The sequence below is a fragment of the Amblyraja radiata genome, chromosome 8 (genome assembly GCF_010909765.2).
Source record: "Amblyraja radiata isolate CabotCenter1 chromosome 8, sAmbRad1.1.pri, whole genome shotgun sequence".
Taxonomy (NCBI): Eukaryota; Metazoa; Chordata; class Chondrichthyes; order Rajiformes; family Rajidae; genus Amblyraja; species Amblyraja radiata.
The window spans coordinates 2,977,650-3,000,313 of record NC_045963.1 but is presented as its reverse complement, the minus strand read 5'-3'; the positions used below and the strand labels follow the sequence as shown (position 1 = coordinate 3,000,313).

The 22,664-nt window shown below is 46.2% G+C and overlaps 1 protein-coding gene across 1 annotated transcript in view; it reads left to right on the top strand.

Moving 5' to 3' along the window:
• The window catches only part of nox3 (NADPH oxidase 3), a 53,733-nt gene that overhangs the window by 6,572 nt on the left and 24,497 nt on the right, over positions 1-22,664 (top strand). The window contains exons 5-6 of the mRNA XM_033026356.1: positions 10,101-10,246; positions 19,389-19,570. Coding sequence (XP_032882247.1) covers positions 10,101-10,246; positions 19,389-19,570 — 328 coding nt within the window. The remainder of the gene's footprint in view (positions 1-10,100; positions 10,247-19,388; positions 19,571-22,664) is intronic.

Here is a 22,664-nt window from a genome sequence, read left to right as displayed (position 1 = left end):
CATCTCTGGAGAGAAGAGAAATGTCACCCATTCCTTTTCTCCAGAGATGCTGCCTGTCTCGCTGAGTCACTCCAGCTTTTTGTGTCTATCTTCGGTTGAAACCAGCATCTACAGTTTCTTCTTGCGCATGTATCTGTCTCAATGTCTTTTGAATGTTTCAATTATATCCACTTCCATAGCTTTCTCTGTTAGCTCATTCCAGGTACGGGCTCTCTCAGAGTGACAAAATGTCCCCTGCAGTCTCTTTTAAAACTCTTCCTTCTCAGCCTCAGCCTGTGACCTGTCTTTTTTTAATTCCGTACCCTTGTAAAAAAGAAAAAAGGGACCTCATGAATGTTATACTTCAACACAGCCAACTTTCAAAGGAGAAAGGGAGGATAGTAGAGGAAGAAGGGGACGCGGGCATGGGGTTATTGTAACTAAAGAGCCTGTCCAACTTAGGCGATTTTTTCAGCAACAGCCGCATGGTCGCGGGGTGACGTCTGTACTGTCGTGAGTTTTCTCCTCAACTTCTTTCTTGTCGCTGCTGGATTTTGAAATGTTCAAAACCTTTCGGCAACTGAGGGTTTGACGTTGCCTGTCTTCTTCTGTCATAGGTACTGCCGCAGGTTGTCGCCAGGTGACGTTGGTTGTCGCTGGGGGATGACCTCAGTGAATTCCATTGGCGACTACCTAAGTCATCCTACGTCAACCGGCGACGGGTACCGGCGACTGAATTGCCTTCAGTTGTCACCGACAGGGTCGTAGCTTGTCATAGCTTGTCATGGGTGGACGTAGGTTGACTTCTGTTGTCATAGGTTGTCGCCTGTGGGGTGGTAGGTTGTCGTAGGTGTTGTCCTAGGTGGACGTCCTAAGTTGCGACGATTGACTCGCCGGTTGTCGGTAGCTTGCCGTAGTTTGACGTTGACTAGGTGGGTAGGTTGTTGTAGACATTGTCGTAGGGGGGGGGAGGGTCCAGTCGCTGCTTTTTCGACTGTGACAATCGCCGGCAGTCGCCGAAGAAATCGCCTAAGTGGGACAAGCCCTTAAAACTGGAGAATTAAATGTTCATATAATTGGTCTGTAGGCTTCCCAAGCTGAACATGAGGTGCTGTTCCTCCACTTTACATATGGACTCACTCTGGCAATGGAGGAGGCCTAGCATAGAAAGGTCATTATGGGAATGGGAAGAGGACTTACAATGGTTAGCAGCCGGGAGATCCAGTAGGCCTTGGTGGACTGGGGCGCAACTGTTCGGCGAGATGGTTACTGAAGGATCTGTCCCACGGGCATCATTTGCGCATCACGCAGATGGCGCGCGAAGATTTTGTACATCCCAAAATCCTGGGGGAGCCGCGTGCGACCGCGCATCACTGCCCTCGTCACCACGCACCAGGCGCGCGTAATGCGCACCATGCGCGCGTCGTGCGTCGTGACGCTTAAATGATGTCGCGTAAATGACGCCCAAGTGGGACAGGCCCTTGAGTCTACGCTTGGCCTATGATGTGACTGGTGGTGGGATCACGTTGGAGGTGATGGAAATGTGGGAAGATGATGTGTTGGACGCGGAGGCTGTTGGAATGTAAAGTGAGGAGCTGGGGAACTCTATCCTTGAGAGGGGGAGCGAACGCAGAACTACAGGACACAGAGGAGACGAGGGTGAAGGGTCCCTCTCTGACAGCAGAGGGTAAACCATGTTTACTAATCAAAGAGGACATCTCGGATGCCCTAGAATGGAAAGCCTCATCTTGGGATCAGCTGCAGCAGAGAAATTGAGAAGAGAAGATTTCGTCTTTGCAAGAGGCAAGGTGATAGGACGTGTCGTCCATGTAACTGTGGGTGTCAGTAGGTTTATAGTTGACATCAGTCTAGCGTCTGCCCCACCTGGCAGAACTTGTCAGCTAGGGGGCGCTGACCTGTGCGCGGCTGCCCAGCCTGCAGCTGTCCGTCTTTTCATCTTTTATTTTTATTTTTAGTTAGTTAAAGTGTTTTTGTTTCTGGAGTTCTAGACTTTTTTATGTGGGGGGTAGGGGGGGGGAAAGGGGGAAACTACCTTTCAGGGTCCCTACCTGGTCGGAGAGGCAGCTTTTCTCCGGGCTGCAGTTTCGACCCGTCCTCGCGGCCTACCAGCGGGCCTCGAGCGGCGTTTCCTGTCGGGGACAGCCCAGAACCACGGCTTCGGCAGCGGCACAGCGCTGGAGCGCTATCGTGGAGCGGGCGATGCCTTGCCCGGGTCGCCGCGCTGGAGCTCCGGTGAGCTGAAGACCGCCGGGAACAACATCGCGGAGCTGCGGGTCTGAGGAGCGGTCAGCTGCGGGCGGCGGCGCTGAACTGTACACTGGGAGCCTGGGATCTCGCGACGAGATCGCCAGTAGTGGAGCTCCAACCGGCGCGGCCTTGTCGGCTTCGGAAACCGCGGCCTCCAGTACGGAAGCGGTCGTTCCAGGGTTCCCAGGCCGCTGTGAGGATTCTCCCGACGCCGGAGCACCATCACCCGGCGAGAACGGCCAGGAACATCGGGCCTCCGTAGAGGCAACTGTGGAGGCCTCAATAGGCCCGACTATGGGTGAACTGGGGTTGGGGACAGGACATTGTGCCTTCCCTCATAATGGGAACCATTGTGGGGGTTGTTCTTTATGTTTAAATCTCTTATTAATGTTATGTCTGTATTCTTTCTTTATGTGCTGCATTGACAAGAAGCATTTCACTACACCTAGGTGTATGTGACCAATAAATAACCTTTGAACCTTTGAACCTTTGGCCTGTGGTACAGACAGAAAGATCAAGACAGGGGAGAGAGTTGTCAGAGATTGACCAAGGGAATCTAAGGACAGGGTGGAGGTTAGCGCCGGAGTTAATGAAACGAAAGAGTTCTGCAAAGATGCAGGAAGCAGCCCTGATGCAGTTGTCGAAGTAGCCGAGAAAGTATAGTTGCAACAAGGACTGATTGACGTAACTGACAAACAGGCAGACGTAGCTGGGGCCCACGGGATTGCACATGGCTACAACCTAAGCTTGGAAAGAGCGAGACAAGTCAAAAGAGAAGTTGTTGAGGATGAGGACAAGTTTTGACAGGTGGAGCAGAGTGTTATTGGAGGGAAATTGATTGGATCTCAGTCCAAGGGAGAGGGGGAGGGCCTTGGGACCTGCCTGGTTCTATCGTTGGTTCTGAGATCAACTATAGGAAGGATATGGTGAATGGCTGTTTGTCAGGTTGGAGGCAGGTGACTAGTGGGGTGCCTCAGGGATCTGTGTTGGGTCCACTGTTGTTTGTCATGTACATCAATGATCTGGATGAAGGTGTGGTAAATTGGATTAGTAAGTATGCAGATGATACTAAGATAGGTGGGGTTGTGGATAATGAAGTAGATTTCCAAAGTCTACAGAGAGATTTAGGCCATTTGGAAGAATGGGCTGAAAGATGGCAGATGGAGTTTAATGCTGATAAGTGTGAGGTGCTACATCTTGGCAGGACAAATCAAAATAGGACATACATGGTAAATGGTAGTGAGTTGAGGAATGCAGTTGAACAGAGGGATCCAGGAATAACTATGCACAGTTCCCTGAAGGTGGAATCTCATGTAACCATATAACCATATAACAATTACAGCACGGAAACAGGCCATCTCGGCCCTACAAGCCCGTGCCGAACAATTATTTTCCCTTAGTCCCACCTGCCTGCACTCATACCATAACCCTCCATTCCCTTCTCATCCATAGATGTAGATAGGGTGGTAAAGAAAGCTTTTGGTGTGCTGGCCTTTATAAATCAGAGCATTGAGTATAGAAGTTGGGATGTAATGTTAAAATTGTACAAGGCATTGGTGAGACCAATTCTGGAGTATGGTGTACAATTTTGGTCGCCCAATTATAGGAAGGATGTCAACAAAATAGAGAGTACAGAGGAGATTTACTAGAATGTTGCCTGGGTTTCAGCAACTAAGTTACAGAGAAAGGTTGAATAAGTTAGGTCTTTATTCTCTGGAGCGCAGAAGGTTAAGGGGGGACTTGATCGAGGTCTTTAAAATGATGAGAGGGATAGACAGAGTTGACGTGGACAAGCTTTTCCCATTGAGAGTAGGGAAGATTCAAACAAGAGGACATGATTTCAGAATTAAGGGACAGAAGTTTAGGGGTAACATGAGGAGGAACTTCTTTACTCAGAGAGTGGTAGCTGTGTGGAATGAGCTTCCAGTGGAAGTGGTGGAGGCAGGTTTGATTTTATCATTTTAAAAATAAATTGGATAGGTATATGGACGGGAAAGGAATGGAGGGTTATGGTCTGAGTGCAGGTAGATGGGACTAGGGGAAAATAATTGTTCGGCACGGACTTGTAGGGCCAAGATGGCCTGTTTCCCCGCTGTAATTGTTATATGGTTATATAGGACATATTTCCTGTAGCTGCGTGACCAGAACTGCACACAGTACTGCAAAAGTGGTCTGAGCAATGGCTTGTGCAGCTATATCATGATGTCCCATCCTTTGTAGCCAACACCCTTCCCAATGAAGGCAAGCAAGCCATCTACCTATTCACCACCATGTCCACGTCAAATACCACTCCCAGGGAACCATGCACCAGTACTCCATGGTAGACAAAAATGCTGGAGAAACTCAACGGGTGAGGCAGCATCTATGGAGCGAAGGAAATAGGCGACGTTTCGGGTCGATACCTTTCTTCAGACTGATGTGAGGGGGGGGTGGGAAGAAGAAAGGAAGCTGCGGAGACAGTAGGCTGAGCGAGAGTTGGGAAGGAGAGGAGAAAGCAGGGACTATCTGAAATTGGAGAAGTCAATGTTTACACCCCAGTGAACATGAACATTGATCTCCAATTTCAGATAGTCCCTGCTTTATCCTCCCCTTCCCAGCTCTCCCTCAGCCCACTGTCTCCGCCTCTTCCTTTCTTCTTCCCGTCCCCCACCCACCGTCACATCAGTCTGAAGAAGGGTCTCAACCCGAAACGTTGCCTATTTCCTTCACTCCATAGATGCTGCCTCACCCACTGAGTTTCTCCAGCATTTTTGTCTACCTTTGATTTTCCAGCATCTGCAGTTTCTTCTTAAACATCAGTACTCCAAGATCTCTTCGTTCTACAGCAGCCTGCAGAGATCTACCATTTACTGTGTAAGTCAAGTTCTGTTTTGACACACCAAAGTGCAACACCTCACTATTTGCCATTTCTTCCCCCTCCCCCCCAAACTCATCTAGATCCAGTTGTAAACATATCTTCCCCTCTCAACCCTCCCTTCTCCCCATAACCCCTGACACCCGTACTAATCAAGAATCTATCTATCTCTGCCTTAAAAATATCCATTGGCCTCCACAACCTTCTGTGGCAATGAATTCCACAGATTCACCACCCCCTGACTAAAGACATCCCTCCTCATCTCTTATTACCACCTTTTATTCTGAGGCTACAGTATGGCCTCTGTTCCTGGACTCCCACTAGTGGAAGCAACCTCTTCACTGTTTAGTTTGGTTTAGTTTAGAGATACAGCACGGAAGCATCCCTCGGCCACCAAGTCCGCGCCGACCAGCGATCCCGCACATTAACACTGTCCTGCACAAACTAGGGACAGTTTACATTTGTACCGGGCTGGTTGACCTACAAACCTGTACGTCTTTGGAGTGTGGGAGGAGGCCGAGGATCTCGGAGAGGAACCCTTCGCGGTCACGGGGACCGCGGTTAACCCACTCATTCCTTCCTTTCTGTTCTCTTTACGACCAACTTGTATTTGCAATAGTTCAATCCAATGACATTTGCTCAATAATTGTGGCATTTGTGGTGAGGTGGACATGGGACGGGGAAGATATAACAGGAGGCAACAAAGGCAGGGCAGCAGGGCGAAGGCCGCGGACGCCAACAGGATTAACAAACTCATCAGGAAGGCTGGCTCCGTCCTGTGGGGCGGAGTTGGATTTACGGGAGGTTGGTCTTGGAGGGGAGGATGCTCCTCAAACTGCGGAGCATCTTGGACAATACAGCTTCACCCCCTCCATGACACACTGGTCAACCTGAGGAGCACCTTCAGCAACAGACTGGTTCCACCAAGATGCAGCACAGAACGCCACAGGAGATCCTTCTTCCCTGTGGCTATCAAACTGTACAACTCCTCCCCCTTCTGTGATGGGGTACACTGTCTCCCCTCACCCAATCTTTGCACATCCTCCCCAATCCTTTCCACTCGTCACTTTCATTTCATGTTTCGTGTATCTTGTTGTGTTTTTTTACTGTTGCAGATCAATTTCCCTCCTGGGATAAATAAAGTTCTATCGTATCATATCAGAGGTTCTGCTGAACTTAACAAGTGGATGGTTTAAACAATAGTTTCCTTGCCCAGTGTCAACCAGATCCAATGGATGTCAAGCTTATCAACTAGATGTTGGATTTCAAATGCTCTTTCCACCCACTATCTATTTTCTTCGTTGGATCTTGATCTGGATCTGGATGTAGTACGCTGAAATGCTCTAGGTAGAGCATCACTCAGCACTATGATGGTTTTGGACATGCTAGTCGAGATGGAGATGTGTTTGGTGTGTGTTGATGTTTTGGAGATCTCTGATGCTGGCTGGTAGGGTTTTCCAATCCCTCGTTGCCTTGAAGAAAAACGAGTTAGAAAGTGCTAATGAAGTGCCGTGCGGTATGAAATCATTTCCAGGTTGGTAGCTTCTGGTTGACATGCCTATGGGTGCTTGGTTAACTGGATGTGACCCTCCATCCATGTGACTACAGATCAATGGGCGACACAATGTGGGTTGACCTCAATGAAACATAAAGAATAGTGAAAGGCTTGGACAGAGTGGATGTGGAGAGGATGTTTCCACTAGTGGGAGAGTCTAGGACTAGAGGTCATAGCCTCAGAATTAAAGGACTTTCTTTTAGAAGGAGATGAAGGGATCTTTCTTTCGTCAGAGGGTGGTGAATCTGTGGAATTATTTGCCACACAGAAGGCTGTGGAGGCCAAGTCAGTGGATATTTTTTAAGGCAGAGATAGATAGATTCTTGATTAGTGCAGGTGTCAGAGGTTATGGGGAGAAAGCAGAAAAATAGGGTTAGGAGGCAGAGATAGATCAGCCATGATTGGCACTAAGGCTGCTGGCCCTGACGGCATCCCCGGGCGCGTCCTCGGGGCCTGTGCTGCGCAGCTGACAGACGTCTGGACTGGCATCTTCAACCTGTCACTTGCCCAAGCAGTTGTCCCCACCTCGATGGTGGCCGACTAGGAAAAGGGGAGATGCAGCGAGACCTGGGTGTCATGGTACACCAGTCATTGAAAGTGGGCATGCAGGTGCAGCAGGCAGTGAAGAAAGCGAATGGTATGTTAGCTTTCATAGCAAAAGGATTTGAGTATAGGAGCAGGGAGGTTCTACTGCAGTTGTACAGGGTCTTGGTGAGACCACACCTGGAGTATTGCGTACAGTTTTGGTCTCCAAATCTGAGGAAGGACATTATTGCCATAGAGGGAGTGCAGAGAAGGTTCACCAGACTGATTCCTGGGATGTCAGGACTGTCTTATGAAGAAAGACTGGATAGACTTGGTTTATACTCTCTAGAATTTAGGAGATTGAGAGGGGATCTTATAGAAACTTATAAAATTCTTAAGGGTTTGGACAGGCTAGATGCAGGAAGATTGCTCCCGATGTTGGGGAAGTCCAGGACAAGGGGTCACAGCTTAAGGATAAGGGGGAAATCCTTTAAAACCGAGATGAGAAGAACTTTTTTCACACAGAGAGTGGTGAATCTCTGGAACTCCCTGCCACAGAGGGTAGTCGAGGCCAGTTCATTGGCTATATTTAAGAGGGAGTTAGATGTGGCCCTTGTGGCTAAGGGGATCAGAGGGTATGGAGAGAAGGCAGGTACGGGATACTGAGTTGGATGATCAGCCATGATCATATTGAATGGCGGTGCAGGCTCGAAGGGCCGAATGGCCTACTCCTGCACCTAATTTCTATGTTTCTATGTTTCTATGTGCCTTAAAACCACCTCCATCGTGCCGGTGCCAAAACACTCCACTGCGGCAAGCCTCAACGACTTCCGCCCAGTTGCACTTACCCCCATCATCACCAAGTGCTTCGAGAGGCTGGTCCTGGCACACCTCAAAGGCTGCCTACCCCCCACATTGGATCCCTATCAGTTTGCCTACCGCAAGAATAGGAGTACGGAGGATGCCATCTCAACGGCACTTCACTCCTCCCTCTCCCACCTCGACAACAGAGATACTTACGTAAGAATGCTGTTCATCGATTACAGCTCAGCATTCAACACCATTATACCCTCTAAACTGATCACCAAACTCGGTAACCTGGGCATCAACCCCTCCCTCTGCAACTGGATACTGGACTTTCTAACCAACAGACCCCAGTCTGTTAGGTTAGACAAGCACACCTCTTCAACCCTCACCCTGAACACCGGCGTTCCACAGGGCTGTGTGCTGAGCCCCCTCCTCTACTCCCTCTTCACCTACGACTGCACACCTGTACATGGTAATAACACCATCATCAAGTATGCAGATGATACAACGGTGATTGGCCTCATTAGCAACAACGATGAGTCGGCCTATAGGGAGGAGGTCCAGCTCCTAGCAGCATGGTGCGCTGACAACAACCTGGCCCTTAACTCCAAGAAGACCAAGGAGCTCATTGTAGACTTCAGGAAGTCTAGGGGCGGCACGCACACCCTCATCCACATCAACGGGACGGAGGTGGAACGTGTTTCCAGCTTCAGGTTTCTGGGGGTCAACATCTCCGATGACCTCTCTTGGACCCACAATACCTCAACTCTGGTCAAGAAGGCTCACCAACGTCTCTTCTTCCTGAGGAGACTGAAGAAGGTCCATCTGTCTCCTCAGATCCTGGTGAACTTCTACCGCTGCACCATCAAGAGCATCCTTACCAACTGTATCACAGTATGGTATGGCAACTGCTCTGTCTCCGACCGGAAAGCACTGCAGAGGGTGGTGAAAATTGCCCAACGCATCACCGGTTCCTCGCTCCCCTCCATTGAGTCTGTCCAAAGCAAGCGTTGTCTGCGGAGGGCGCTCAGCATCGCCAAGGACTGCTCTCACCCCAACCATGGACTGTTTACCCTCCTACCATCCGGGAGGCGCTACAGGTCTCTCCGTTGCTGAACCAGCAGGTCCAGGAACAGCTTCTTCCCTGCGGCTGTCACTCTACTCAACAACGTACCTCGGTGACTGCCAATCACCCCCCCCCCACCCCCCGGACACTCGTCCCACAGGAAAAACACTATGTCTGTATACATGTAAATAGTTTTATTTATTGAAATCATATTCTATGTCGCTCTTCCAGGGAGATGCTAACTGCATTTCGTTGTCTCTGTACTGTACACTGACAATGACAATTAAAGTTTAATATGAATCTGAATCTGATTGAATGGCGGAGTAGACTTGATGGGCCGAATGGCCAAATTCTACTCCTTTCACTTATGACCTTGTGAGCACTACTTTCTGTAAAAAACCTGTCCTGCACATCTTTCACTTTGCCTCTCTCACTTAAAACCATGCCCTCAGGTCTTTGACATTTCCTCCCGGGGAGGAGGAGGGGGGGGGGGGGGGAGAAATGTTCTGACCATCTATGCCTCTCATTGTATTTAGAGTTAATTAACTTCTTGATGTCCTGGTCATTATCATCACCCCAGTCGAGATGTATTCTGGTAGAGAAGCCAAGATTCACTTCTCATGAAGATGCCAATGCTTTTCTCTGTTGCTCTTCCAGATCAAGGTGCAGTCAACGCCTGTTCTTTGAGCTGGCATTCGCTGGTCCATCATTTCACACTCAGGGCAAATGACTGTATGAACTAAAGTGTGTGTTTCTGGGATGGAACCGTGTCTCTTCAAGATTACAATCTAGTTGCTATTTGAGTGCAAGGCCAAGTGCAATAATTTTTTCTTAAAGGAAAATTAGCAAATTGGGATATATTAATAAATAACAAAGAGCATCTTAAGTTCCTTTTCAGAGGTTATTTTGCATCTGTAGCAAAGTCATTGACTTTACAATATAATATCTGAAATTACATTCCTTGTTTTAAACCTTCAGACAATTGAGCACGTCCATTTCAATAGTCAAAAATGTAACGAATGAAGTATTTGTTTTCCAATATTTAGGTATTCATATAATTGCTCATCTGTTCAATATTGAGCAATACCATGAAGGCTATTCACCTGCAGCCACAGGCTTACTGTCCAGACTTTCCAGCATTGGGACAAACTCCAGTGAAAGTTACCTCAACCCCATCAGAACATATGACACGGTATGTTGACTCCAAATTCAACTAAAGTTGGGAAAGTTACAAATTACGACAACATTAGCATTAATAATGTGCCCATTTTTCAAATATATAGATAATCCATTTTGTGTACAACATCTGGGCACACTGATTTTAATTCTAATCTTGCAATCATTTGAAAGTTTTTATTGTTAATCATAATATTAGCTAATATAAGAGTAACTTGTCAAGGACATTTTAACAAGTATTATATACACCATTCATGAATCTAATAATGTGTTAACAAATTCAACAGTTGCCTCCTTCAGTTTAGGATACTTAATGGCTTCCTGAACTTCATTCAGTGATTTTTCTTAGCAAAATTAAAAGTGATATTTTAAACGTGTGCACACGTGCAGATGTCATCCATATCTATATTATCAAAATTGGTCAAATTTGCCCAGTTGCTGGGGAAAGGATGATACAAGGAATCACATTCTCCATAGCAGATTTATGTACATTTAATGAAAACTGTAAAGGCCCTGCTGTTCCTTTGGATCGATCAGTGACGTGGAGAGGGGGGACGTGCTGCATGGGCAACAGTCTGTCCTCCATATGATATCGCCCAGGCTTGCATCCGACCACACATCACCTGCAAACTTGCATGCATCACCCATGGTCAGTCATGACCGAGGGGGGCTTACTACTAATGAAAATTAAAATCAAATTGTTACAAAGTTTAACGTATCCTAGGGTGTGGGAGATTGCAATCTTCGAGTGGTCCACCCTGTTTCAACTAATGCAATCAACTCGACGTGCACAAACAAATAGATCAAATAGAACAACTTTAGGCTGTGCACGCCATACGCAAGAAGAAGAAGAAGACTTATCCTAGAATTGAAGAACTAATTATGAAACCATTATCTATAAATAAAATTGATTGCTCTTCTAGAAATAAATTATGGTTGAAAAGATGGATCTATATTCTATTTTACATTGCTTTAAAATAAATTACACTTCGACATTCTCTTGATCAGATTAGTTTAGTTTAGAGATGCAGCATGTAAACAGGCCCTTCGGCCCACCGTGTCCGCACTGACCAGCGATCCCTGCACATTAACACTATCCTACACACACTAAAGACGATTTTTACATTTGCCAAGCCAATTTACCTACAAGCCTGTACGTCTTTGGAATGTGGGAGGAAACCGAAGATCTTGGAGAAAACCTGCGCAGGTCTTGGGGAGAACGTATAAACTCCACACAGACAGCACCTGTAGTCAGGATCTAACCCGGGTCTCTAGCATTGTAAGGCAGCAACTCTACCGCTGCGCCACCTTGACCGCCCTGTTTAAAATTAGCAGGGGCTATGACAGAAATATTTCAAATGTCATTAGAAACAGGAATAGTCCCCGAGGATTGGCGTACTGCGCATGTTGTTCCATTGTTTAAAAAGGGTTCTAAGAGTAAACCTAGCAATTATAGACCTGTTAGTTTGACGTCAGTGGTGGGCACATTAATGGAAAAGATACTTAGAGATAAGATATATAAGCATCTGGATAAACAGGGTCTGATTAGGAACAGTCAACATGGATTTGTGCCTGGAAGGTCATGTTTGACTAATCTGGAATTTTTTGAAGGGGTTACTAGGGAAATTGATGAGGGTAAAGCAATGAATGTTGTCTATATGGACTTTAGTAAGGCCTTTGACAAGGTTCCTCATGGAAGGTTGGTTAAGAAGATCAATTGTTGGATATAAATGCAGGAGTTGCAAGATGGATTCAACAGTGGCTGAATGGGAGACGCCAGAGAGTAATGGTGGATGGTTGTTTGTCAGGTTGGAGGCAGGTGACTAGTGGGGTGCGTCAGGGATCTGTGTTGGGTCCTTTGTTGTTTGTCATGTACATCAATGATCTGGATGAAGGTGTGGTAAATTGGATTAGTAAGTATGCAGATGATACTAAGATAGGTGGTGTTGTGGATAATGAAGTAGATTTCCAAAGTCTACAGAGAGATTTAGGCCATTTGGAAGAATGGGCTGAAAGATGGCATATGGCGTTTAATGCTGATAAGTGTGAGATGCTATATCTTGGCAGGACAAATCAAAATAGGACGTACATGGTAAATGGTAGCGAATTGAGGAATGCAGTTGAACAGAGGGATCTAGGAATAACTGTGCATAGTTCCCTGAAGGTGGAATCTCATGTAGATAGGGTGGTAAAGAAAGCTTTTGGTGTACTGGCCTTTATAAATCAGAGCATTGAGTATAGAAGTTGGGATGTAATGTTAAAATTGTACAAGGCATTGGTGAGACCAATTCTGGAGTATGGTGTACAATTCTGGTCGCCCAGTTATAGGAAGGATGTCAACAAAATAGAGAGAGTACAGAGGAGATTTACTAGAATGTTGCCTGGGTTTCAGCAACTAAGTTACAGAGAAAGGTTGAATAAGTTAGGTCTTTATTCTCTGGAGCGCAGAAGGTTAAGGGGGGACTTGATAGAGGTCTTTAAAATTATGAGAGGGGTAGACAGAGTTGATGTGGATAAGCTTTACCCATTGAGAGTAGGGAAGATTCAAACAAGAGGACATGACTTCAGAATTAAGGGACAGAAGTTTAGGGGTAATATGAGGGGGAACTTCTTTACTCAGAGAGTGGTAGCTGTGTGGAATGAGCTTCCAGTGGAAGTGGTGGAGGCAGGTTCGATTTTATCATTTAAAAATAAAATTGATAGGTATATGGACGGGAAAGGAACGGAGGGTTATGGTCTGAGTGCAGGCAGATGGGACTAGGGGAAAATAATTGTTCGGCACGGACTTGTAGGGCCGAGATGGCCTGTTTCCGTGCTGTAATTGTTATATGGTTATATGGTTATAAAGGAAATGGAGATTAGACTCCAAAGTGGACAAGTTGCAAGATTAGAAACACTCAAAATCTCAACAGGTCAGGCAGCAAAAGGGAAAGAGTTAACGGCATGGGATCTGTCAGCAGAACTGTCGAAGATAGGCATGTCCAGCAGGTCAGACATGGAAACGTAAGTAAAAAATGTGATGGCAAGTTAAAATGGCGAGTTCCGAAACAAACAGAAACAAAAAGTTACCTAAAGATATCAATATCAAGTCCTGCAGGCTGCAGTGTGCCCAGATGAAAAATGAGATGCTGTTCTCCAAACTTGCATTGGACCTCATTGTTACACAGCAAGAGTGCACAATGAGATTGTGAGTAGGGTGGATAATTAAACTGGCAGGCAATTGGACGCCTAGGCTCACTCCTGCAGACTGAGCACAGGTGCTCTGCAAAGTCCTCACCCAATGTGCGTTTGGCTTCCCCAGTGTAGAGGAGGCTGCATTGTGAACATTGAGTGCAGCAGACTAGATTGGAAAAGGTTCAAGAGAATCGCTGCTTCCTCTGGAAAGATTGCTTGGATAGTGAGAATGACAAAGGTAAATGGACAAGTACTGCACCTCCTGTGGTTGCATGCAAAAGTGCCACACGATAGGGTGCGGGAGGCAAAGGGGAAAGAGTTGTGGAGTGAGTGATCCCTTCAAAACGTTGAATGGGGAGGGATGGGAATATGTCTGATGAAGGAATCATGTTGGGGCTGGCAGAGTTCACCAAGGATAATGTGTTCAATGCAGAGGCTGATAGGGTGAAGGTAAAGACCAGAGGAAAACTGTTCTTACACTACTTCAAGCTTCAAGTAGCCCTTGCCTTCCCTCTCTCTCCATCCCTTCCCCCTTCCCAGTTCTCCAACCAGTCTTACTGTCTCCGACTACATCTCTGTACTGCTCACTCCCCTGACATCAGTCTGAGGAAGGGTCTCGACCCGAAACTTCACCCATTCCTTCTCTCCAAAGATGCTGCCTGTCCTGCTGAGTTACTCCAGCATTTTTTGTCTATCTTCGATTTAAACCAGCATCTGCAGTCCTTTCCTACACACTGTTCTTACGCTGTCCAGGGATGAGCATAGAGGCGTGGGTATTGTGTTCTGCCTTTCGTGGCAGAGTGGAAGCCACAGTTTTGGAAGTCGGGTAACATTTCAGAGGCACCTGTGTGTAATTGGACCAAAAGTGATGAAGATGAAGGAACTGAATGGAAGATGAGAATTGAATGGACGAGAACTGAACATGAGAATTGAATGGAAAGCTTATATGAGAGGAAGTAACTTGGACACACATGTTTGCTGATACCTACAACTGTGATCTGAAGAAAATGCTTGAGAGTTCAAGTTCAAGTTCAAGTTCAAGTGAGTTTATTGTCATGTGTCCCTGTATAGGACAATGACATTCTTGCTTTGCTTAAGCACACAGAAAATAGTAGGCATTTACTACAAAACAGATAAATGTGTCCATATACCATGATATAAATATATACACACATGAATAAATAAACTGATAGTGCAAATAACAGAAAGTGGTTGGTAATAATCAGAGTTTTGTCCGAGCCAGGTTTAATAGCCTGATGGCTGAGGGGAAGTAACTATTCCTGAACCTGGTTGTTGCAGTCTTCAGGCTCCTGTACCTTCTACCTGAAGGTAGCAGGGAGATGAGTGTGTGGCCAGGATGGTGTGGGTCTTTGATGATACTGCCAGCCTTTTTGAGGCAGCGACTGCGATAAATCCCCTCGATGGAAGGAAGGTCAGAGCCGATGATGGACTGGGCAGTGTTTACTACTTTTTGTAGTCTTTTCCTTTCCAGGGCGCTCAAATTGCCGAACCAAGCCACGATGCAACCGGTCAGCATGCTCTCGACTGTGCACCTGTAGAAGTTAGAGAGAGTCTTCCTTGACAATCCGACTCTCCGTAATCTTCTCAGGAAGTAGAGGCGCTGATGTGCTTTTTTGATGATTGCATTAGTGTTCTCGGACCAGGAAAGATCTTCAGAGATGTGCACGCCCAGGAATTTGAAGCTCTTGACCCTTTCAACCATCGACCCGTTGATATAAATGGGGCTGTGGGTCCCCCTCCTACTCCTTCCAAAGTCCACAATCAGTTCCTTGGTTTTGCTGGTGTTGAGGGCCAGGTTATTGCGCTGGCACCATATGGACAGTTGCTCGATCTCTCTTCTGTACTCTGACTCATCCCCATCAGCGAACTTGATGATGGAGTTCGCACTGTGGTTCGCTACGCAGTCATGGGTATAGAGTGAGTACAGCAGGGGGCTGAGCACGCAGCCTTGAGGTGCTCCCGTGCTGATTGTTATTGAGGCTGACACATTTCCACCAATACGAACAGACTGTGGTCTGTGGACGAGGAAGTCAAGGATCCAGTTGCAGAGGGATGCGCAGAGACCCAGTTCTGCGAGTTTGGTAACCAGTTTGGAGGGGATGATTGTGTTAAATGCCGAGCTGTAATCAATGAATAACAGCCTGACATATGAGTTTTTGTTGTCCAAGTGGTCCAGTGCGGAGTGGAGGGCCAGCGAGATCGCATCCACCGTTGATCTGTTGTGGCGGTACGCGAACTGCAGTGGGTCCAGGTTTTTGTCGATGTAGGAGTTGATTTGCTCCATGATCAACCTCTCAAAGCACTTCATCACCACCGGCGTTAGTGCCACTGGTCGATAGTCATTGAGGCATTTCACCTTACTCTTCTTGGGCACCGGTATAATTGATGCCCTTTTAAAGCAGGTGGGGACCTCAGACCTCAGAAGTGAGAGGTTGAAAATGTCCGTAAAAACTCCCGCCAGTTGGTCCGCACAGGTTTTTAGAACACGACCGGGTATACCATCAGGACCAGGTGCTTTTCGGGGGTTCACCCCTCTGAAGGATTTCCTGACATCAGCCTCTGTGACTGAGACTGAAATGCCATCGCAGCGAATGGGGGATCGGGAAGGCACATCAGTATTCTCCCTGTCAAAGCGTGCGTAAAACGCATTGAGCTCGTCAGGGAGTGATGTTACACCGGCATTCGAGCTGCCTCCTGGTTTTGCCTTGTAGGAGGTGATTGCATTCAGACCCTGCCACAGCTGCCGAACATCTGTCTCGTCCTCCAGTTTGGAGCAGAAGTCCCTTTTGGCCTTTTTGATGGCCTTACCAAGGTCGTATCTGGTCTTCATGTAGGCCACTGTATCATCGGAGGTGAATGCCCTGTGTCTGGACTTCAGGAGAGTGCGGATCTCAAAGTTCATCCAAGGTTTCTGATTGGGAAACACTCGGAAGGTTTTTGTAGGGATGCAGTCCTCCACACATTTCTTTATGAAGTCTGTAACGACTGTGGCGTATTCGTTCAAGTCCGTTGCCGAGTCCTTGAACATTGCCCAGTCTACAGACTCCAAACAGTCCTGGAGTTGTTCTTTAACATGAGGATGAGTTCAGCCAGTCAAATGAGTGTGTTGGCGGTGGGTGGAAAGGGGGGGGGGGGGGGGGGGGGGGGGGAACTGGTTACGTCTTTATTCGACGCAGAATCAGGAGGAAATCTGACCATGCTGGTGTGGGACCAAGGTGCACAGACAAGAGTCAAGTCAATAGTGTTTTCTTGTCATATGTCCTGAAATGGAACAATGACATTCTTACTTGCAGCAACACAACAGATATGTAACAGATATAATAAACAACAACAAAAAGTTCAGTGCATATATTTAAAAAAATAATTGTGCAAAGACAAAAACAATGACCCCCCAAGTCGATGTAGTTCGGGGTTTATTTGAACGGTGTAGTGCTTAAAGGTCTGATGGTGTTGGGATGTTCATCCATGGTAAGATGGAATGATTAGACCAGGGAATTGGAAATCCTCAAAGTGATGGATTGCAACTCGAGTGTTACAGATTTAAGTGGGAGCGGACTGGACCAGGGAAGAAAGAACGGAGGGAGTCAAGGTAAGGAGTTATGTTTTCAATGGGGCACGAGCAGGATTGCCAGGGAAGTCCTGCTTGTGGATATTGGGCAGAAGGTAGAATAGGCTCTGTTATCCTGGGGCTGTACAAAACTAGATGCTATTGAGGTCCATAACTATGTGGTGGACAATGGCCTGATATTGCATAGTGGAGCCATGGTCCATAGGGATGTGACTGAGAGCTGGCATTTGGCTTTTACAGGATAGAGGTCAGTTCATGACAGTTCAATAGCATTACCCTTGTTGGCAAGTTTGATAGTAGTTTCAGGCTTGGTTGTTGTATTGTAGTGTATTGTATTCAAATTTATTGTCATTGTCTCAGTTAGAGACAACGAAATGAATTTCCCTTACAGGCAGTACCATAAAAATAAATAAATAATAATAAATAATAAAACATATTAAAAATAAAATAGAATTTTAAAAAAAGCACAAACACTGAAAATCCACGACACAACATAACACAGTGGCACCAAGGTGAGGAAGGCACCATAGTCCAGCCAGCCTCCCCTCCATTCTTCCCAGATGTTCACTCGTGGTCGAGGCCTTCCTAGCACTCGCAGTCGCCGCCCCGGGTGGCCCGATGTTCAGGCCCTCACGCCGGGCTGGTGGAACGCGGACGTCGAACCCCGACGGTGAACATCCTCCTCAGCGGCCCGAACCTCCTGATCAGCCGCCTCCCACAGCCGGAGTCCGCAGCTCCCGAGTCGGGCAGAGTCGCAGGACCCCGCGTTGTCCATCAGCGCCGCCCGTGTTGGGAGCCCGCAAACCGCAGCTCCATGATGTCGGTGCAGCAGGTCCAGCACTCCGGGCTCCAGACGGCGATCCCCGGTAAGGCATCGCCAGCCCCGTGATGTTACAGCGCTGTCCCGCCGCAGCTGGAGCTCTGGTCGATCCCAGCAGGAAAGGCCGCGCCAATCCAATAGGTAGGCCGCTGGGGGGGGGGGGGGGGGAGGACGCGACTCGAATAATAGTCGCGTCCTCACCAGGAAGCGGCTGAAGGACGGTATCCCCCGCACCGTACCCTTCCCCCACATAAAAACCACAAAAAAACACACTTTAACATAACTAAAAAAACAAAAAAATACCGGGCTGTAGGTGGAGGCTGCTGGCACCAGCGCCACCGGAAGTACAACACTTGGTTGTTAGTGAGTGGACCGCTGTTTATTTAGATGGCAGTAGGTTAAAGCACGTGAGCGGAGTGGTAGAATCAAGTGATCAATGTCCCACCAACAGTTAGCAATGAATAGATTGAGAGAAGGTATAAAGTCAGAGGAAAGAGTACAGATAAATTGGGAATTCTGGAGATGGGAGAAAGGGTCCAGTCTGGGGTGATGCTGCCCAACCCAGGCAACTATTTGCGTGCTAACCACAGAAGGGGATATACAATCACATATTACAATCACTCCATACTCTTAAATCTCTATTCCTACAGCAACATTTTTACTTCATCATCTTACTTAATGTGCTTAATCAATAATGTTTTATTTTTAATGTTTTATGTCATGTCACTGTATGTCATGTTGTCACTTGCAGGCGGAGCACCAAGGCAAATTCCTTGTATGTGAATACTTGGCCAATAAACTTATTCATTCATTCAATTAATTCATTTAACTATGATGAATGTTATTCCCTTATCAAGTATCTGTACACTGTAAATGGTTTGATTGAAATCATGTATTGTCTTTCCGCTGACTGGCTAGCAGGCAACAAAAAATTTTCACTGTACCTCGGTACACGTGACAATAAACTAAACTGAACTAAACTAAATTAATGTTTAAGAAAGAACTGCAGATGCTGGAAAAATCGAAGGTAGACAAAAATGCTGGAAAACTCAGCAGGTGAGGCAGCATCTATGGAGCAAAGGAAATGGTGATGTTTCGGGTCGAGACCCTTCTTCAGACTAAACTAAGGATTACTTGCCAATGAAATGTTTACTATTCCCCTTTCATAAACCAATGTATTTCTCTAATTTGCAGTGCAAATCAAGGGTCCCAGATTTGAAACATTAACTTGTTCTCTTTGCACAGATGCTGCCTAATTTGCAGTCTTTTTTTTATTTTCAAGGTACAGAATAAAATGATTAAATAGCAGAATAAGCTTTAGAGCCTTAAAGCTGACTATTGTTTCTATTTCTTGTGTTCTTACATTAGCTCTCATCAAATGGCATTCTAGAATTTCAAATATATTTTTTCATAAAGTATTTCCCATGAAAAAGAGAATGATCAGCCATGATCACATTGATTGGCGGTGCTGGCTTGAAGGGCTGTATGGCCCACTCCTGCACCTACTGTCTATTGTCTAAAAGATGTTATCTATAATTAGTGATTTTGTTCATGTGATACTTGATATATTTCTAGAATCCAACAAAAGAGCTGTTAAGTAGCACAGCGGGAGTGACTGGCATCATTATTACTGTGACTCTCGTTTTGATGGTGACCTCCTCTGCACAGATTATCATGAAATCATTTTATGAAGTATTTTGGTTCGCTCATCATCTCTTCATTATCTTCTTTATCGGTCTCATCATTCATGGTTCCGGGTAAATACATTTTCTACTTATTTGAACACATATGTGAATTGTTTATTCATTTATAGCTAATAATGGTGGTGCAGCGGTAGAGTTGCTGCCATACAGCGCCGGAGACGAGGGTTCGATCCCGACTACGGGTGCTTGTTGTACGGAGCTTGCACGTTTCCTTGTGACTGCATGGGTTTTCTCTGAGATCTTCGGTTTCCTCCCACACTCCAAAGGCGTACAGGTTTGTAGGTGAATTGGCTTGGTAAATGTAAAAATTGTTCCTAGTGTGTGTAGGATAATGTTAATATGCGGGGATTGCTGGTCGGCGCAGACCTGGTGGGCCGAAGGGCCTGTTTCCGTGCTGTATCTCTAAAGTAAATAATGTGGGATAGGTTTGCAATTTTAAATAAATCCTTGTTATGGTTGAAAACATTCATAAAGGTATGAAGAAGTGTCGCGACCTGAAACAGGCCACCGGGTCCGCGCTGACCAGAGCGTTCAGCGAAACGATTGCCCATTCTGCGTTTGGTCTCGCCGATGTATAGAGAACGTACAAACTCCGTACAGACAGAACCCGTAGTCGGGATCGAACCCAGGTCTCCAGCGCTGCATTCACTGTAAGGCAGCAACTCTACCGCTGTGCCACCGTGACCACCCAAGGTCACAGTGGATAAACTAGATAACATGAATGAGCCTATCTTATTCTTACCCTCATACATTTCTGTTTTTTTATTAAATTTGGAAGCTTATATGTACACAGCAGGTACACCCCCCTCTCCCTTCTTGATCCCACCGCCTCCATCACAGGAGATAGACTATTGACTGATGTCTATTACAAACCCACTGACTCTCACAACTATCTTGACTACACTTCTTCCCACCCTGCTTCCTGCAAAGACTCTGTCCTCAACTCCCAATTCCCCAATCTACGTCCCATCTGCGCCCAAAGATGAGGTGATCCATACCAGGACATCCGAGATGTCCTCATTCTTTAGGGAACGGGGGTTCCCCTCTTCCATCATAGATGAGGCCCTTAAACAGGTCTCCTTGGTATCCCGTGGTTAACTCATTGCTTCCCACCCAAACCACCCTCTCCCCAGGTACCTTCCCTTGCAATCGCAGGAGATACAACACCTGTCTACCTCCTCCCTCGACTGTCCAGTGAGCCCAACAGTCCTTTCAGGTTTAGCAGAGGTTCACTTGCACCTCCTCCAACCTCATCTACTGTATCCGTTGTTCAAGATGTTGACTCATACATCGGCGAGACCAAACACAGACTGGGCAATCGTTTCGCTGAACACCTTCGCTCAGTCCGCCTGGACCTCCCTGATCTCCCGGTTGCCAAACACTTTAATTCCCCTTCCCATTCCCACACTGACCTTCCTGTTCTGGGCCTCCTCCATTGTCAGAGTGAGGCTAAACGCAAATTGGAGGAACAGAATCTCATATATTTTGCTTGGGCAGCTTACAACCCAGTGGTATGAATATTGATTTCTCTAACTTCAAGTAACCCCTGCATTCACTCTCTCCATCTCTTTCCCACCCAAGTAGCACCAGCTTCTCGTTCTCACCCAGCAAACAGCCTGTTTTCTTTATCATCGTTATTTTTTTGCATATCTTTCATTCATTTGTTCTATATCTCGTTCCATCACCGTCTATATCTCTTGTTTCCCTTTCCTCTGACTCTCCGTCTGAAGAAGGGTCTCGACCCGAAACGTCACCCATTCCTTTTCTCCAGTGATGATGCCTGACCCACTGTGTTACTCCAGAATGTTGTGTCTATCTTAGGTTTAATACTTACCACATCAAAAACACATCAACCAGTGAGACGGCCATGGTCATCATCAATTTTCTACCTTCTCTTTTCATGGAACAATTGCAATATTTCTCTGTATGGAACACATTGGTGCTTGAGGGAAATCACAGATCACATTTCAGGAAAGGTCAATTTGTTTCCGACTACCTTGACATATTTCAAGAGCATGTGGATCCACAGGGTTTGTCGACTATCTGATCGTGCAGGTGCTTTGAGTGCACTTCATTAAAATCTGAGATTGCTCTTACCACTTTACTGTACCTTCCACCTTTACTTTATCATTGTAAATCGAAAGATACCTAAGAAACAAATTTTTGCCGACTAATCCTGATTTCTTTAAACTCCTGAAAAACAGTGTGGAAAAAATATGTAAATGCAAACAGTTTGGGTTTGATGCAATGAGTGATACTTAAATTAACAATTAATATCAAAAGCATTACAGTTCACTTAATGGGACGAGTTCTCAGTTTTATTGAGGATTATCGATTTATTATCTAAATCTTTTCGACAAGTGCAGTTTATTTGAATGGGGAAAAAGGTTGGGAGGAACAATGATATTACAACATTTACCTGTGATTGTCTTCATGGAAGAAGACATGCAATAATAAGAGTGCCACAGTGGTTGGTAGAGCTGAGTCTCCCTGCGCCAAAGACCCGGGTTCGATCCGGACCTCGGGTGCTGTCTCTGTAGGGTTTGCATGTTCTCTCTGACTGCGTGAGTTTTGTCTGGGTGGTTTCATCCCACATCCCAAATACTTGCTAGTTTGTAAGTTAATTGGCATCTGTAAATTGACCCGAGAGTGTGGGCAGTGGATGAGAAGGTGGGATAAGATCGGACTAGTGTGAAAAAGGTTGATCAATTGTCAGTATGGACTCAGTTGGCCGAAGGGCCTGTTTCCATGTTGTATCTCTAAACTAAACTAAACCTGACAGATCAATGGATCTATCAACAATGAGGAACTGGAGGGACTACTAATCAAAAATTAACACTGGTGAAGTCTCTGAGCTTGAAAGCTGATACACCCCAAGGGATTGATAATTTACATTCCAGAGTTTTGTAAGAGATGGCTTTAGAGGCAGTGAATATTTTGTTATCATTTTTCCAAAGCTGTATAGATTCTTAAATTGTCCTGGATTGGAAGGTAATAACTTTGACCCAACCATTTCAGAATGACAGCTCTGATGGTGAAGATGTAATAATAGAATAGCTTGAAAGGAATGTTAAGGGGGTGGGGTGTCGATTGGGATAGTGGAGGATGGAGTTAAAGGGAAAGGGTTTCTTAAATGTGTGAGCGTAGA